The sequence below is a fragment of the Glandiceps talaboti genome, chromosome 22 (assembly GCF_964340395.1).
Source record: "Glandiceps talaboti chromosome 22, keGlaTala1.1, whole genome shotgun sequence".
In the NCBI taxonomy this organism is placed as follows: domain Eukaryota; kingdom Metazoa; phylum Hemichordata; class Enteropneusta; family Spengelidae; genus Glandiceps; species Glandiceps talaboti.
The window spans coordinates 17,427,359-17,446,564 of NC_135570.1; the positions used below are offsets into that span (position 1 = coordinate 17,427,359).

The following is a 19,206-nucleotide window of genomic DNA, read 5'->3' on the forward strand; positions in this document are numbered from 1 at the left end:
ATATATTTGCATACATTTTTGAATGTTTTTGCAATACACATGATCATTTGGCTGTTACTATGGGCGTGGTCTTGTTGCTAGGCACATTTGCATACAATTATAGAATGTTTATTCATTGGTCTTTCAATTCCTGTTATCTTTGCAATATACCTGATTATTGGACTGTTTCTGTGGGCGTGGTCTTGTTGCTAGGCAAATTTACATACATTTTTAGAATGTTTATTCAATTGTCTATGAATCCCTGTTGTTATCTTTGTGAAATACACGACCATTTGGCTAATGCTATGGGCGTGGTCATGGTTGCTAGGGTATTTGCATACATTTTTTGAATGTTTACTCATTTGCCTACCAGATGATGTTGTTATTTGACCAAAATATACTGCCATTTGGCTGTTGCTAAGGGCGTGGTCATGGTCGCTAGGGCCAATTTTGTCAAAATGTTTTGAAGAAAATCTGCAGAATAACACTTCTAGAAACATCTCACCAAGTTTCAGTCTCACTGACCAAGTACTTTTTGAGACATAAACTTTGTCCAAAATTCACCTTTTTACACCTAATTTGCATATTACTGAGGAGATCATTGAATGCCTAATATTTCTTCATCTATACACACAGATGCATCCCTGTTAAATTTCAGCCCAATCTGCTGAGTAGTTTTGGAATTATAGGTTTTTCATCATGTCATGAACAAATCTTAATCTACTCACATCCAATGTTCCCATCAAATTTCATGCCAATCTGCCCAGTACTTTTGGAGTTTAAGTTTTTTGACCCAAAATCAAATTTTTTGACCCAAAACCTACATATCTGATGCACTCATTTTCATTTGAACAATTTCCCAACTAGACACAAGAAGTAACATGACCACCAAATATCAAAGCAACCGGTCCAGTAGTTTTTGACGTTAAGTTGTTTACACACACACACACACACACACACAGACAGACAGACAGACAGACAGACACTTTGCCATGCCTATAGCACTACTGAACCTTCAGTTCAGTTGTGCTAAAAAATTGTTTTGCCTAAATGAAGCACGGCCCCTTTGGCAGTCTGTGAGTACATTCCTCAGCACAAAGTAATAACCTAACCTAACATTACCTGTAAAGTTGCCAGCAATTTCGTAAGGTATAACACCACCGGGCCATTTTCTGTCAAGTCTGGCGGTGGCGGCTCGTCTCGATCTGGTATGTTTTTCTCCATGCCGGTGATGATGACGATGCTGCTGATGATTTTGTTTTTCGTCTTCTTTGCGTAATTCCTGTTCTCCATAATATTCCAGTTCCAATTCATCCTCCGATAGCGCTATATCGCCGATGAATCCAGCTGTGGAATACAACTATACATTAGACTATGTATCAGACTATCTTTGAGCTGTAAGTTTTTACAAGTTTATGGACTGTAGCGTGTACACTTGAGAGAATGGTTCCTCAGAGAAAGGGAGAGAGGACGAGTGGCCCAAGTAAGAGACGAGATGCGTTGAGTTCAGTGTCTAAATCACATCTGAAGTTTATTACAAACTGTACAAGTTTTACATAAGCTCTAATCTACAAGTTCTCATAAAGAAGTGAATTTACCATTTAATACATCTGTTTAATCAATCTAGAGACATCCGTTGTAAGGATGTTTGAGGTTGGATGCACGGTATCAATCAAAGGAACTACATGTATGTATAGACTACAGATTATAGTTAATAAAGGAAATGCCATTTCTATCGTCAGATCTTCATAGTAAACCGAGGATGATGTCATGTGCAAACTATACTGTCGGGAGTGGCATGATTTGTGGCAATATGACGTTAAACTAGTAATTAACATAATTGACAATTGATGGGAGGAGTTAAACTACACGTGGTTTCCAACATGGACTTATACTTGATACCGACTAGCCGCCATGTTCAAATCACGATATATTCCATTGTTTGGAGGGGGAGCTGCTAACTTTATACATATGGGAGGGGTTTCAAATGCAATTCATCTAATTTATTAAATTAAGCTTTTGAAATGGGTTAGTCTGTTGACAAAGAGTGGTCAAAGTTATAGTCAACATTTTTCAGTAATAATTTCCAAGTTTGTGTTTGGAACAAATGCTTAATTAGTCAATTAACGTTTGGGAGGGTTGAATATGAGACAGAAAGGCTGTGTCATCATAATCCATTGGCCTATGAGGATGTAGTTTAAACAGACCACGGCGTTTCCGTAGTATCATGGCGGGGGTTGGGGGGGGGGGGGTGTGCTACTGTATGGATATGATAGGATATGATAGGGTTATGGAGCTTTGTCTGTACATGTACCATAATAACCCCAGCCCTTTCCAGTCAACATAAAATACAAATAACAAACCCCTTTCTAAACAAACTCTTTTTTGAAATCCTGTGATCTCAATGCTAGTAACTGTATAGTAGTTATTTTTTATTCCATGTATATTTCGTTTGGGGTCCACGTCTATAGATGCCTGACATTTTTCAAAGTTAAATAATTAAATAAATAAATAAATAAATATACAAATAATTAAATAAATAAATGAATAAATAAAGTAAGTAAGTAAGTTAATCAGAAGCTCTGGACAATTTCCCATTTCCCAAGAATCCAGGGACTCCAACTACAATAATAACTTTGTTCTAGTTCTCATCGCAGTCCGGTTAAAATGATTACCTGAGATGCAATTTCCCCATTGTTGCAACCCACAGCCTCTTTTACAGCACTGACCAGTACGTGCCCTACTGTTATTTCGTAGTAAGGCGGAAGAAATAACAGCTCTGGTTAGCGAGAATGAAATTTCCCAGAATGATTCATTTGTGTGGGAAGGGAGTTATTTTCTATATCTTTGCAATATACATGGTCATTTGGCTGTTGCTATGGGCGTGGTATTGTTGCTAGGTTTATTTGCATACATTTTATGAATGTTTATTATTTGACTATTAATCCCTGTTGTTATCTTTTTGTGAGATACACCACCGTTTGGCTGTTGCTATGAGCGTGATCATGGTTGCTAAGTGTATTTACATATATGTTTTGAATGTTTACTCACTTGCCTACCAGTTGATGTTGTTATTTGACCAAAATATACTGCCATTTAGTTGTTGATAAGGGCGTGGTCATGGTTGCTAAGGCCAACTGTGTCAAAATTATTTTGAAGAAAATATGCAGAATAACACAGAATAATTTTGGACCAAAAAGACACATTGTTAGCCCTAATTTGCATATCACTGATGGGATCATCATGTCATGGACAATTCTTTATCTAAACACCCCTAAGAATGTTCCCATCAAATTTCAGACCGATCTGCCTAGTAGTTTTTGAGTTTAAGTTTTTTTTTACCGAACATCACATTTTTTACCCAAATTACACACCGGTGGTAAGATCATTTTGATTTGAACAATTTGCCAACTAGACACCCAACGTAATACACCCACAAAATATCATGGCAATTGGTCTGCCGGTTTTTTACTTTAAGTTGTTCACACACACACACACACACACACACACACACACACACACACACACACACACACACACACACACATCAAAACAGACAGACAGACAGACACTTTGACATGCCTATAGCACTACTGAACCCTATCAGTTCAGTTGTGCTAAAAATTGAAACATCAAACATGAAATCCCTACTCTTACCAGACACAGCATTCTATGAAGGGGGGGGGGGGGGCATCCCTCTGGAATAGTTCAACGCTGCGAATAAACACAAGGCTGTGTATTTAGTATATGAATTGTCATACTTGGATTCACCCTAGCAATGTGGAATTCCTCACCAAAGTCAACACCATATAAGATTGCTGGATGATATGTATGTTGTACTACCGTGGCAGAGTCCAACACAATTGAGATATTACAATTCACTTATTATGTTCATGTATGACTTTCATGCGACATAACTTATTTACATTGTGGTTTTCAGGAATACAAAACATTTCAAGAAGACATATCAAATCGCATAGAACACACGAGGTCTGAAACATCGTTACCCCATGCTCCTCATAGATTGATAAATAAAAATACCGCCAATGGCGTTGTAGCACAACTGTACAGTTTCTAAAAATGTTTATCCATATGGTAGTCCATGCTAACAATAAGTGGTCATTTGTTGAATGACTATCCAGTTGCCTATCCAACCATGTTGCTATCTTTACGATATATGCTATCATTTGGCTGTTGCTATGGGTGTGGTCATGTTGTTAGATATATTAACATTTTTGTATGTTTTTGTTCACTTGTGTATGAATTCCAGATATTATCTTTGCAATATACATGATTATTTGGCTGTTGCTATTGGCGTGATTTTGTTGCTAGGCATATTCACATACATTTTTTGAATGTTTATTCAATTGTCTATTAATCCCCGTTGTTATCTTTGCAATATATGTGATCATTTGGCTGTTGCTATGGGCGTGGTCTTGTTGCTAGGCACATTTGCATACAATTTTTGAATGTTTATTCATTTGTCTTTCTATTCCTGTTATCTTTGCAATATACGTGATCATTTGGCTGTTGCTATGGGCGTGGTCTTGTTGCTAGGCAAATTTACATACATTTTTAGAATGTTTATTCAATTGTCTATGAATCCCTGTTGTTATCTTTGTGAAATACACGACCATTTGGCTAATGCTATGGGCGTGGTCATGGTTGCTAGGGTATTTGCATACATTTTTTGAATGTTTACTCATTTGCCTACCAGATGATGTTGTTATTTGACCAAAATATACTGCCATTTGGCTGTTGCTAAGGGCGTGGTCATGGTCGCTAGGGCCAATTTTGTCAAAATGTTTTGAAGAAAATCTGCAGAATAACACTTTCAGAAACATCTCACCAAGTTTCAGACTCGGTGACCAAGTACTTTTTGAGATATAAGTTTTTGACCAAAAATGAACATTTTTACACCTAATTTGCATATCACTCATGGAATCATTGTATGCTTAATATTTCTTTGTCCATACATCCCTAGGTACATTCCCATTAAATTTCAGCCCAATCTGCTCAGTACATTTGGAATTATAGATTTTTAACCAAAAAAGACACATTTTTAGCCCTAATTTGCATATCACTGATGGAATCATCATGTCATGAACAAATCTTACTTTACACCCCCTTAAGAATGTTCCCACCAAATTTCACACCAATCTGCCCAGTAGTTTCTGAGTTTAAGTTTTTTGACCAAAAATCACATTTTTTGACCCAAATCACACACCTGTGATGCGATCATTTTGATTTGAACAATTTCCCAACTAGGCACCCAAGGTAATGGACCCACCAAATATCATGGCAATCGGTTCAGCGTTTTTCTACTTTAAGTTGTTTACACACACATCCACACACACACACACACACACACACACACAGACAGACAGACAGATGCCGGGCGATCCCTATAGCACTACTGAACCTCAGTTCAGTTGTGCTAAAAATAGCACCAATGGTGTTGTAGCACAATTGTACTGTACAGTTTTAAAAATGTTTATCCACATGGTCAGCCACGCTAGGTCATTTTCTGAATGACTATCCTGTTGCCTATCCAACCCTGCTGTTATTCTTGTTATATATATGATCATTTGTCTGTTGGTATGGGTGTGGTCATGTTACTAGACATATTTGCATACAATTTCTTCAATGTTCATACACCCGTCTATGAATCCCTATTGATATCTTTGCAATAGATTTGATTTTTTTGACTGTTGCTATGGGCGTGGACTTGTTGCTAGGCACATTTGCATGCATTTTTTGAATGTTTATTCATTTGTCTATAAATCTGTGTTATTATCTTTTCAATATATGTGATCATTTGGCTGTTGCTATGGATGTGGTCTAGTTGCTAGGCACATACGCATATATTTTTTAATGTTTATTCATTTGTCTGTAAATCTGTGTTGTCACCGTTGCAATATATGTGGTCACTTGGCTGTTGCTATGGGCATGGTCATGTTGCTAGGCATATTTGTATACATTTTTTAATATTTATTCGTTTGTCTATCAATTCCTGTTGTTATCATTGCAATATACATGATTATTGGGCTGTTGCTATGGGCGTGGTCTTGTTGCTAGGCAATTTACATACATTTTATGCATGATTATTCAATAGTGTATTAATCCCCATGGTTATCTTTGTGAAATACACCACTGATTGGCTGTTGCTATGGGCGTGGTCTTGTTGCTAGGCAAATCTACATACATTATTTGGACAATTATTCAATTGTCTATTAATCCCTGTTGTTATCTTTGCAATACATGTGATCATTTAGCTGTTGCTATGGGTGTGGTCATGTTGCTAGGCAAATTTACATACATTTTTGGAATGTTTATTCAATTGTCTTTAAATCCCCATTATCATTTTTGTTAAATACACCACCATTTTGCTGTTGCTATGGGTCATGGTTGCTATTTTGAAGAAAATCTGCAGAATAACACTTCTAGAAACATCTCACCAAGTTCCAGTCTCACTGACCAAGTACTTTTTGAGATAAATGTTTGACCAAAATTCACATTTGTACACCTAATTTGCATATGAGATCATGAGATCCCTATGTGCTTAATATTTCTTCATCTATACACCATAAGATGTATCCTTGTTAAATTTCAGCCCAGTCTGCTCAGTAGTTTTGGAATCAAACATTTTTAACCAAAAAGACACATTTTTAGTTCTAATTTGCATATCAACGATGGAATTATCATGTCATGAACATTTCTTAATCTAAACACCCTAAGAATGTTCCTTTCACATTTCAGACTGATCTGTGAAGTAGTTTTTGAGTTTAAGTTTTTTGACCAATTTCCCAACTAGACACCCAAGGTAATACACCCATCAAAGTATCATGCAGGAAATTTAACCTGCCAAACACAGTATGATCATAGAGGCCTTGATATGACTCTATTTTTCTTTCTCCATAAATGTGTGACTTCTTATTCTTTGTACAAACTGTTTTTTGAATGCCTAAGGATTGTGCATTTAAATGAACCTGTTTTAATCATAGTGTCTAAGATTTAATTCAGCTGTGCTAAAAACAGGTTTCCAAGCAACCTCAAACAGATGTTAATCTTTACGCCATTGACATTGACATGTGAAGTAGCCCATAAAAGATTTAATGATTTCATTGTATCAATAAAACAAGAAACTTTCATTTTCAGGCTCAGAGAAAGCATCTCGGAGTATAACAAATTACATATTTCAACACAAAATGCACGATTCTTTAATGCAATCATTTTCATTTGAACAATTTTCCATCTACACCCTAAATAACGTCCCCACCAAATACAAAGCTAATTAGTCTGGCGTTATTTGACTTAAGGTCACACGCACACACACACACACACACACACATGCTACTCAATGCCTATAGCACTACTGAACCTAGTTCAGTTGTGCTAAAAACTGCTGGGTGGATACTTTACAACAATTCATGGTGTCATGATGGTTGAATTGGTACCTGGTAGGATAGACATTGCAATGTGAATGTTTTAGTAATATGCGTGGCTTACAGGTTGTAAAGGTTGTTATGCTTCCCATGGAGTTGAGGAGGTATAAAAGGCTGTTGTGCCCTTATAGATCTGTGCTAGGGGTAATAATTGTTAGCACCTTGCGCTCTCTGGATGGTAACAGGCACATTGTATAAATAAATTATCGTTATTATTAAACTTAGTACTATAAAATATTATTTATTTACTTATTGTTGTTGTTGTTGTTATCAAATGTTCAGCATATATTAGTAATCTATTTACATATGATGAGAGAACGTAACTGGTGAATTCCTCAACACACACATACACATACACACACACACACACACACACACACACACACACACACACACACACACACACACACACACATATCCCGGGGAAATGTTATTATTGAAACTATATCTTACATACATAACATATTTAATATTACATCATGTACTCTTTTACAAATACTTCCGACAAGTGGAATTGTTGGATTATTCCATATGTCAAGAGATTACTTACATATAAAAACAAAACTACACTGCCTTACAAATATCACTAACTATTTTATCAACTGTGGTACACTTCAGTCCGACATCACAGATCACTATCCCATCTTTTGTATTATCAATCACCTCAAACATATACTGAAACCAGCAAGCCCAAATACTTAACTTTAAAAATTATAACCCTGATGCTTTCTTATCTGACTTGAATGCTACATCTTGGCAACCTGTCTATGACTGCACAGACCCAAATATTGCCTACGAAGCCTTTTACAACATATTTTATAACATTGTATCAAATCACGTTCATACCAAAACCGCCCGCCATTCCAATAGTATCCGCAAACCCTGGCTCTCAAACGGCCTACTTAAATCAGTACGTACAAAACATAGGTTGTTTGCAAAAATGAAAAACAATCCCCACAATGTTAATTATAAACTTAAGTACAAAAAATATAGAAATATTCTAACAAAACTCCTCAAGTCAGTAAAGAAACGTTATTACTTCAATAAATTTCGATGGGCCCAAGGTAATATTAACAAGACGTGGCAGGTGATCAACGAAGTACTGAACAAATCGACTAACAAACTCTACCCACGCAAACTGATCTCAACGACGCCCAACAATGATCCTCTGACAGAAAGTTCTGATATAGCGAACGAATTTAACGACTTTTTCACAAGCATTGGTCCAAGCCTTGCGTCAAATATTACTTCAGCCACCAAATTCACACAATATCTCGACGGTAACTATCTCAACTCTTTCTTCTTCCACCCTGTTTCTGAACAAGATGTTTTAAATGAAATCAAAACTTTAGACCCACGTAAAGCTGTTGGATACGACAATATTCACCCAAGACTTGTCACACATGCTGCACATTTCATCGCTCGTCCTCTTGCACACATCATTAATTGTTCACTGAGCCAAGGAATAGTCCCAAATTCTTTAAAAATAGCCAAAATAATGCCAATTTATAAAAAAAGGTGCAGCTGACAACGTCAGCAACTATAGACCAATCTCAATTCTCCCTAAATTTAGTAAAATTATAGAGTCACTTGTAAATAAACAGTTTATCAATTATCTTGAAACTAAACATATTCTTTTAGATACACAATTTGGATTCCGAAAAAAATATAACACAAAATTGGCCCTTGCAGACCTGGTCTCTGATATTAGTGAACAACTAGACAACGGATTCATCACCTTCGGCATTTTCATTGACCTAAAGAAAGCATTTGATACCATAAACCACGACATTTTAATTCATAAATTAGAACATTATGGCATAAGAGGCATTCCACTACATTGGTTTAAAAACTACCTCACAAACCGACAGCAATACGTTACCATTGACAATATATCATCCCCCTATAAACACATTCAATGTGGCGTCCCACAAGGATCGATTCTTGGCCCCATTCTTTTCTTAATATACATCAACGACATAGCAAATTCTACCAACTCCTTCCAGTTTCGACTTTTCGCAGATGACACTAACTTATTCAAATCTATCGAAGGAAACGAGATTAATCTTACCCACATAAATGTAGATTTTCAGAAGGTGTGTGATTGGTGTGGAGCGAACAAACTAACGGTCAATGTTGAAAAAACAAATTACATGGTCATCAAAACACCCCGTAAACCTGTGAACATAGAGGGTAGTTTGGGAATAGATGGAAATGAATTGAACAACGTCTCCTCGACAACGTATCTTGGAGTTTCTCTTGACATCAATTTTAACTGGAAGTCCCACATCCAAAAAGTTGTCAAATCTATTGCCCCAAAGATCGGACTTATCTCACTACTCCGACACTTTATTCTGAAATCTATTCTTCTGTTATTGTACAACTCCCTAATTCTTCCACATATAAGCTACTGTGTCGAAATCTGGGGGAATACTTACACTTCTTTCTTGGAACCAATATATTTACTACAAAAGAAATTTACACGTCTTATCACTTTCTCTGACTTTCGTGCACACACTGACCCTTTATTCAAACAGCTACATATTTTACCAATTCATAAACTTTGTTCATTTCACACCTGCCTCTTTACTTTTGATTTGCTACACAATCACTTTGCCCATGATGTAAACCGCTATTTGGATACAATTTCACACTCCTATTCTACTCGTTCCGCTACACATCGCAATTTCTACGTACCCAAAGTTAACCTAACACAAAGTAAACACAGTATAAAATATGCAGCCACTCATCACTGGAATTTATTACCAAGACACATTAAAGACATCACTGATAGGAATAGATTCAAATCAATTTTAAAGGCTCACCTGAGTAATTCATAGAAAACACATGACATGTATTTTTGTTTTCTCTTATGAGTATAAATTTTATTTAAATTATTGAGACATGTAAATATTTTGTACAATTATTGTTTCGTATTTGTAGATATCCCTTTCTGTTCTTAGTTTTTGTTGCCCAGTTACACACTTGTATTTTTTTTTCTTCTATATTTATTTTGTCAGGGTCACAGACTAGACTAGTTCAGATCGAACTATTTCTGTGGCCCTCACCAGATATATTATCAAATCAACCTCCTTTTTGAAATGTACATAAAAATGTTATCCTGTTTTGTATCTGGTGAATAAACAATTCAATTCAAAAAATTCAATTCAATTCAATTCAAAACAACCTGAAATATTGAAGTGTTATGACCAAATGGTACTATGCTACAACATCCGTTGAACTGTGAGATCTTATTAGGCTAGGGTAAAAACCTTCTGAAGTTTAACTAGGTTCTAAAATGTTCTTGAGAAAATGCACTCATTCTCACCCGTCCGGTGTCATATTTCTGACCAACTGCTGGTCATTCAACAGAATTGTTACGAGTTACTCATTAAATATCACTAGAAATGTCACCATGACATTTCCACTTGAAAGTGTCAGGGGTCACCCAATTGATGTAAGTGTCAGGGGGGTCACCCAATATTGAGGAGAAGGGGATTTTCTCCCCATGGGGTTAACTGTATTGTTGACATGATTTTACAGTGACAGAAGCTTACAACTTTAGTTGTACTTATTACCGGATGCTAGAATAATGTAACAATACAAAATTCACAAACTATATGTTGAGTTCAATGTCCAGACAATATACTCCAATGGAATTATCGATTCATAACATAATAGAGTATTTGTTGAATTCTTTGAGGTCTTGTAATGTGGGTTGTTGCCCAACTTTGTGTTGCACGCGTTATCATTTTAACCATAGCCATATTTCTAAAAATGCAATGATTATAATGATGACATTGACAATACACATACACAATTTGATTATTTGTACCTTGTTAGTGATAACATATTAAAGTCCACATTGTCACATTTGGTGATTAAGTTTCTTTTGGTGAAAAAAATTGCACGTAGGAAGACAAAGCAGTTGAGAAAGTCACTACCAATAAATCTGACTAGTTATGACTGGGTACACGATATAGCAATGGTTAGAAAGAACTGAGATATGGACAAACTGGGAACACAAACTAGAATGGTTAGAAGTGAGATATGGACAAACTGGGAACACAAACTAGAATGGTTAGAAGTGAGATATGGACAAACTGGGAACACAAACTAGAATGGTTAGAAGTGAGATATGGACAAACTGGGAACACAAACTAGAATGGTTAGAAGTGAGATATGGACAAACTGGGAACACAAACTAGAATGGTTAGAAGTGAGATATGGACAAACTGGGAACACAAACTAGAATGGTTAGAAGTGAGATATGGACAAACTGGGAACACAAACTAGAATGGTTAGAAGTGAGATATGGACAAACTGGGAACACAAACTAGAATGGTTAGAAGTGAGATATGGACTGACTGCATACAAGATATAGCATGGTTAGAGTGAGGTTAAGGACCTGACTGGATACTAGTAAACGATATAGCATGAATTAATAGAGTTAGATATGGACTGACTGGGTACACGATATAGCATGGTTAGAGTGAGATATGGACTGACTGGGTACACGATATAGCATGGTTAGAGTGAGATATGGGCTGACTGGGTACACGATATAGCATGGTTAGAAGTGAGATATGGGCTGACTGGGTACACGATATAGCATGGTTAGAAGTGAGATATGGACTGACTGGGTACACGATATAGCATGGTTAGAAGTGAGATATGGGCTGACTGGGTACACGATATAGCATGGTTAGAAGTGAGATATGGACTGACTGGGTAAACGATATAGCATGGTTAGAGTGAGATATGGACTGACTGAGTACACGATATAGCATGGTTAGAAGTGAGATATGGGCTGACTGGGTACACGATATAGCATGGTTAGAGTGAGATATGGACTGACTGGGTACACGATATAGCATGGTTAGAAGTGAGATATGGACTGACTGGGTACACGATATAGCATGGTTAGAGTGAGATATGGACTGACTGGGTACACGATATAGCATGGTTAAAAGTGAGATATGGGCTGACTGAGTATACGATATAGCATGGTTAAAAGTGAGATATGGACTGACTGGATAAACGATATTATAGCATGGTTTAATAGAGTGAGAAATGGACTGACTGAGTACACAATATAGCATGGTTAGAGTGGACTGACTGGATAAACGATATAGCATGGTTAGAGTGGACTGACTGGATAAACGATATAGCATGGTTTAATAGAGTGAGATATGGACTGACTGAGTACACAATATAGCAAAACAACAAGGTAAAATAAGAAAGTTCGACGTTAATATCATACTTCCTAAATTTCTAATCGATAATCTACGAGATTTAAATTGAATGCCTCCTGTAAGGGAATCACCAATTATGCAAATTACCCATTAAAATGATATTTAAAAAAATATGGTAATGAACGTTTTTTGACAAAGCCTAAGTTAACTGACAATAGTTAATTATGCAAAGTGTTCCCTAAATCTTTAGGTGAAATCGACGGTTTTTATAATACAAATTATGCACTCTGTTACATTTAACGTATGTACTAAATTGTATGGAAATTGAAGTAAGCAGTCTTAAGATATTGCATAACTACCAAAACTCATAATTAAGCAAATTATTTATTAACAGTGTAAGGTACATCAGCAAACATTATAGGATACATACAATTTGTTATGGTTAAAGTATGTACGAATGGTACTGAAATTTAAGTATGCAGTCTTAAGACATAGCCTAATTACCGAAACTCATTAATTATGCAAATTATTCATTAACACTGTGAGGTACAACAATAAACTTTTCAGGACATATGGGATTTATTAAGGTTAACGTATGTACTGAATTGTATTGAAATTGAAGAATGTATTCTTAAATTATAGCCTAATTACCAAAACTCATTAATTATGCAAATTATTCATTAACACTGTCAGGTACATCAACAAATTGTACAGGCCACATAAAATTTGATATGGTTAATGTATGTACTGAATGGTATTGAAATTGAAGTATGCAGTCTTAAGATATAGCCTAATCACCGAAACTCATTAATTATGCAAATGATTCATTAAGACTTAAAGTTACATCAACAAGCTTGATAAAGCATATGTAATATACGTTTTTTGATATTTGTATCAAATTATATGAAGTTTGAAATTTGAATTCATAAGATATAGACTAATTGCTGAAAACCGTTGATTATGCAAATGAGTCAATAACATTTATTGGATGTTTACCAAAACCTAATCAGATCTTCATTTACTTAAGTAGTGGCTCAAATAACCCCTGGCACATTTTGTGTACCATATGTGTTTATAGATGTTTACAATAGCAACTTTCAGGCACAGATAATACAACTGTACAAGTTGTCTCATTGACAGTTTTACATAGCATATGAAAACTAGATATATCATAGAAAAGTCATGCCAATGCTTTGCTATCTTTAGTTAGTGTTTCTTTCATAACATATTATATCTGGTTGTTCTCCATCAATGATTCCTGCAACTACAGTATCAGTGTTAAAACACATGCCTTGTGGACTGATGACAGATGTTTATGACTTGTCAAAAAGTGGGAAGCAGTAGCGATTAAATGGCTTAATAATAATAATAATAATCTTTATTCGTCCAAATAAATTCTGAAATTTGTTGAATGGTCGCCGCAAGAGCAGTGCCCTAGTGCCCTAGTGTTGAAGACAGGTCTAAAGACAGGTCACTGATATATTTGTACAGCCGTATCGGACACGCACATACCACTACACCATCAAATTTTGATGAAAAAGCAATTTTGTTGCTTTTATAGTCAGAGTGCATATCTTGTTTTCCTTGAAAGGAAGTATATGGTGTAATTGTGAAAATACAACGAGTAAATGGCACAACTCAGCATCCTATTTTTCACAGTAAATCAAACTGAAATAAAATAGTGATCCAATGAGTGTACATTTCTGCCTGCTTTTCGCTTCCTGTGAACCAATTCAGCCGAGGTATTTCAGGTGCACACCATGACACATTCATTCCATTTTATTTTCAGTGTGAGACACCACCATGGGGGTAGGAAGGACACAGGGGTTGCCCTTCTCTCCTCCACTGACTAACAGGGTTGACATCTAGCTAAGGGGAGAACTATTTGATTTCTGTGGGGGGTGGGGGGGGGGGGAGTATGGAGGAAGTAGGTATGGGAGCAAATTTTTTTTTCCAGTCAGAGTGACAGCAATTTTTTTTCTACTGTAAGTCCTGCATCAATTTTTTTTCTCAAATGGAGTAGCAGTGCAATTTTTTTTTTAATTAGTCATTAAGTTTGTAATGCGTTGTTCATACCTATACCACGTCACAATGGTTCAAAAACTGTACCTCTAAATAACTTATTCTGTGCAAGTAGAAGAATTAGCAGTTAGTATGAAAGACGTCTGTCCACCAACCATACTTCTGCTACTTATATTTGTATGTACAAAAGATGACTGGTAAAATATCCCTGAGGAGCTGACTGATCTGGGGAGTGCTGTACTCCTGACCCCTGTGAATTGCTTTCCTTTAAGCCTGGCGGATTACAGTAGTACCAGGAACCAGAAGAAAATATCTTGCATGTGTAATGTGACACTAGTTTATTGACTCCTGTCTTGTTTTTTAAATTGTCTTAATTTACAGAAGCCAAATAGTCCCCTCCAGATGACTGTGTCATTGAGATATTGCAACAAAAATTCTGAAATATGTTTTCTTGGATCAGAAAAGGAAAGGAAAACTTTGTGTGCACTTGGGTTTAAAGCAGAGCTATATAGTGCATGCTTTAATGATGTGCTGGAGAAAAACAGGAATTTATACTTTATTAAAAACATTTGTGCAGCCTACGGCGGCGCGCGACCAAAGAATACATGAGAATAAGGTTTCCAAATTTGCTCATTTCTGGTGCATTGTGACAATTTTTTTTCACTTCTGTCTGTTATGACAATTTTTTTTTTCTCAAGCCATTACAGGATCAAAATTTGTTTTTTCTGGTTCACCTGGAAACATTTTTTTTCTCTCAAAATCCTCCATACCCCCCCCCCCCAGAAATCAAATGGTTCTCCCCTAAAGGGAATAATTCAGGAAAAGTCCTTATAATAACACGTCTATGATATACACTGTACCCCACACTGTACTCGGCACGATAGAATAGCCCCGAGCATATAAACGATATCTCTAAAACTTGTCATCTTTTTCCTGGCATACATATGGAAAGTCTGAATACACTTTCCCTTCAATTGATAGAATACAATACAGCTATTTTCCACTTCAATGTTACATGTCCAGAACTGTGTAATAGAAACCTGTGTGTTCTGTTTCGTCGAAGGCCGTGTCGCTCTTTCAAGTCTACAACTTACAAGTCTGAGAGCCGAGTATTTTGTTCTTCTTTTGTGGTAGTACACTATAGAGTAGCAATGAAGGCCAAACCGGAAATATCTCGACACGCAACTTACACACTGAACATTACGGATTTCACGCTCACAAGTCATGATTTTTTTATAATTGGCTTAAACTAAAACTAAAATGTTACTTGTATACAAGATACAGGTGCTTTCTTGTGTATAATCAACAAACTTACATCTAATATCGTCCAGATCCTATTTCGATTGAAACGTCATATCAGCTCTACAACTCTCATCAGTTTTCGTTCCGACATTGTCAATCGAAAAAAAAAATGCATCAGAGTTTTCATTGGAAACGGAGAGTTCTGGATCATATCCGTACTTACTTCAATAAATTAGATAGACATATTATTATATATATAGTTAATAGGTCTATAACTGTCACAGTCGTCACTTCGAAGGAAATAAAGAGATGGCAGAAAGTGCACTGACTCCAAGGCAAACGTCGAGAATGTTCGATACACTTTACACTATCAAATACATGTACATGTAGTATGGCAGTTTGAGTGTCTGACAAAGAGATCAAAGTCTCCCTTCGTTGACTGCATCAGTCTTTCTTTGTTAACTGCACATGTCTATGCTGGTACACAAGTCTGTTTACGTTCATCCGTCTAAATAAACTGCATCCATCGTCGCAAACCACGACCGTTTTACGGTTTTACGGTTCTTAATGAGCCGGTCCCAACCAGTCTATGCTCTATACCATGGGTTCAATGTTGGTGTACCAGTCTATGTTCTATACCATGGGTTCACAATATTGGTGTACCAGTCTATGTTCTATACCATGGGTTCAATGTTGGTGTACCAATCTGTCTATGTTCAGACTGACTATTTAGGCTGCATCATTTTGTCTATGTTGGTGCATAAATCTCGGTATGCTGCTGCATGAACATGTCTTTGCTACATCCGTCTGTCTGTCTATGTTCTACACCATGCATATTGCTGTATCAATCTATGTTGATGTACCAGTTTCACTTGATACATTAGTCCATCAGTCTCGGGCATTGGTCTGTCTCTCTTGTTGCATCAGTCAGGCTATGTTGGCTGCACCAGCTGTCTATGTGTGCTGCACCAGCTGTCTATGTGTGCTGCATCAGTCTGTCTACGTTGGCTGCATCAGTCTGTCTATGTTGGCTGCATCACTAGTCTTTTTTTGTTGCTGTACCATACTATGTTGATTACCCAAACTGAATACCATTTTGCAAATGTTACGCGACGAGACTTCATGTATGTGATTTTTTCTGTCGTATGTCAGACGCAGCAATTAACACGATCAAAAACAGTCCTCTGAAGAATGTCGCCTCCAAGTCTATTAGGACTTGATAAGCGTACAGTCTGTTTTGACAAAGTTTTGTTGGTTTGTAAAAAACACATTTTAGTGTCCGAGAATAAAACCCCGTAATATTAGGAGAGAAAATATATAGGATAGGTTGACCGTCGTACTTGTACATAATATTTCATTCCATAGATGACATAACATGGCGTCTATAAGTTTAATGACTCCCATTACTAAACCTTTTCAAAAGTTATATCTATTCTTATCAGTCAGTAATGTGTTTATCTACTACCCTACCCTCAGGACTGTCACCTTTATATCAAGAATTACGAGTATAACATTTTCTATAAACACTATCATTCCCACGTGTGAACTTTGACCTGATTTATATTGCGTGATCTTATTTTATTCCCTGACGAATTCTTTCAGATAAACCTATCTGTGACATGGCCTATCTAAAACAAGCACAGCTGTACAGCAGTATATGGAATAAAACGGACGTGCACATAGAGAATTATTATCACATCAACTTTACCCTACGATAAAAAATTCACATTTTCTATAATTGTATACGGAAATTTGTTTGCAAAATAGTATGGATTTATCTGATAGACTGGGATACACTTGTTAACGATTCCACATGAACAAAAGTACCATACCAGTCGAGACGACCGATGCCAAGGTTTGGTTGCTATCAATATTACAAATGTTAAGAATATTTATTTTGAGAAGCATCGACACATAATAATTTGACCAGTATAAATGTACAGTCATATACAAAGACTTCAATTCAACTTATGCCACTTGAAAGCAATCCATGAAACATTGCATCATTTACATTTCATCTAGTTGGAGTAAACGCAGTGAAACAAAACACATTTAGGTTCATTCATTTACACAAGACTTTCACGTGAATGTCACACTGCGTCAATATGTACAAGTAATGTATCTATTATAGATCGGTTGTTGCTTCTTTACACATAGAATAATATTGTCCATAAACAACCGTCACTTGTCACGTATATAGTTAGTGGTTAGTTGGTCCTCACACCTCAAACCTGGTCTATCAATCAATAGTTGGTCCTAAAACCTTAGAATTTCACTGTCAATCTGGTAAATCAATTAATTACTAATGAATAGAGTGGCGTATTTTGTTTAGATTGATAATTAATAACGATGTCCCTTTGATGACTAGACACCTGTTTTGTCATTAACACATGTTTTGTCTTAAAATTTTCAAATGTAATCGAACTCAAAACGAGTGCCGACGTCCGTGTCACAGAGAATAATAAAATACATCAGTCATCCCGTAGACGAGCGTGTTAACATCACAGTCATTCTTGTGTCCCTGGGTATGGATTTAATAATAACAAATCCATGCCCTATGTGAGTGGGTGGGTTGTCTTCTTTTTTTTTTTGGGGGGGGGGGGGGTCTGAGCCTTTCTCGCAAAACAGAGCTGTTATAATTATTTCTTCCGTGACACGGCGAATAACGAATGCCTTGGCGTCGCGTATTGGACGGTGCCGTAAAAGAGGCTGTGGTTTACCATCCTTTCTACGATAACACTCTCTCAAAAATGAATCTTCGCAACGTTTTCAAATACGGTCTTGTGATGGAAACCGACCTTCTTGAACTTTTCATCCACAAACATCACTTGTTTTATCAAAGTTTCGTTTGAGGACCTCACAACGTGTTCAACCCATTTGATATTTATTTTCTTGATGTATTCAGATTCTCTGTTTTATTAATTGACAAAATCTTTTCAATGTTGTATTTCCATGCCCAGTTGATATTTTCAGCACTGCTATCTCCGTCAGTTTTACCTCCCGTAAGGGTACGGGAGGTATTAAAAGGGGGAATGTCCGTCTGTCTGTCTCTGTCTGTCTGTCTGTCTGTCTGTCTGTCTGTCTGTCTGTCTGTCTGTCTGTGTCATCATTTGCTAAAAATCGGCTGGCTCAATTATAATGAAATTTGGAATATATAATCTTTAGGGTAATGGCTATACCTAATTAGGTTTTGAGCCATATCTGTTAATGTTTAATTAGAGAAATTTGCATATTAATGAAATCAACTAATTAAGCAATATCTTAGGACTGCATACTTCAATTTCAATATAATTTAGTATATTCGTTAAACATAACAACATACA

At 36.4% G+C, this 19,206-nt stretch overlaps 1 protein-coding gene across 1 annotated transcript in view; it reads right to left on the minus strand.

Moving 5' to 3' along the window:
* Positions 1-19,206, minus strand: part of LOC144452364 (tolloid-like protein 1) — a 115,036-nt gene that overhangs the window by 88,678 nt on the left and 7,152 nt on the right. The window contains exon 2 of the mRNA XM_078143457.1: positions 1,102-1,326. Coding sequence (XP_077999583.1) covers positions 1,102-1,326 — 225 coding nt within the window. The remainder of the gene's footprint in view (positions 1-1,101; positions 1,327-19,206) is intronic.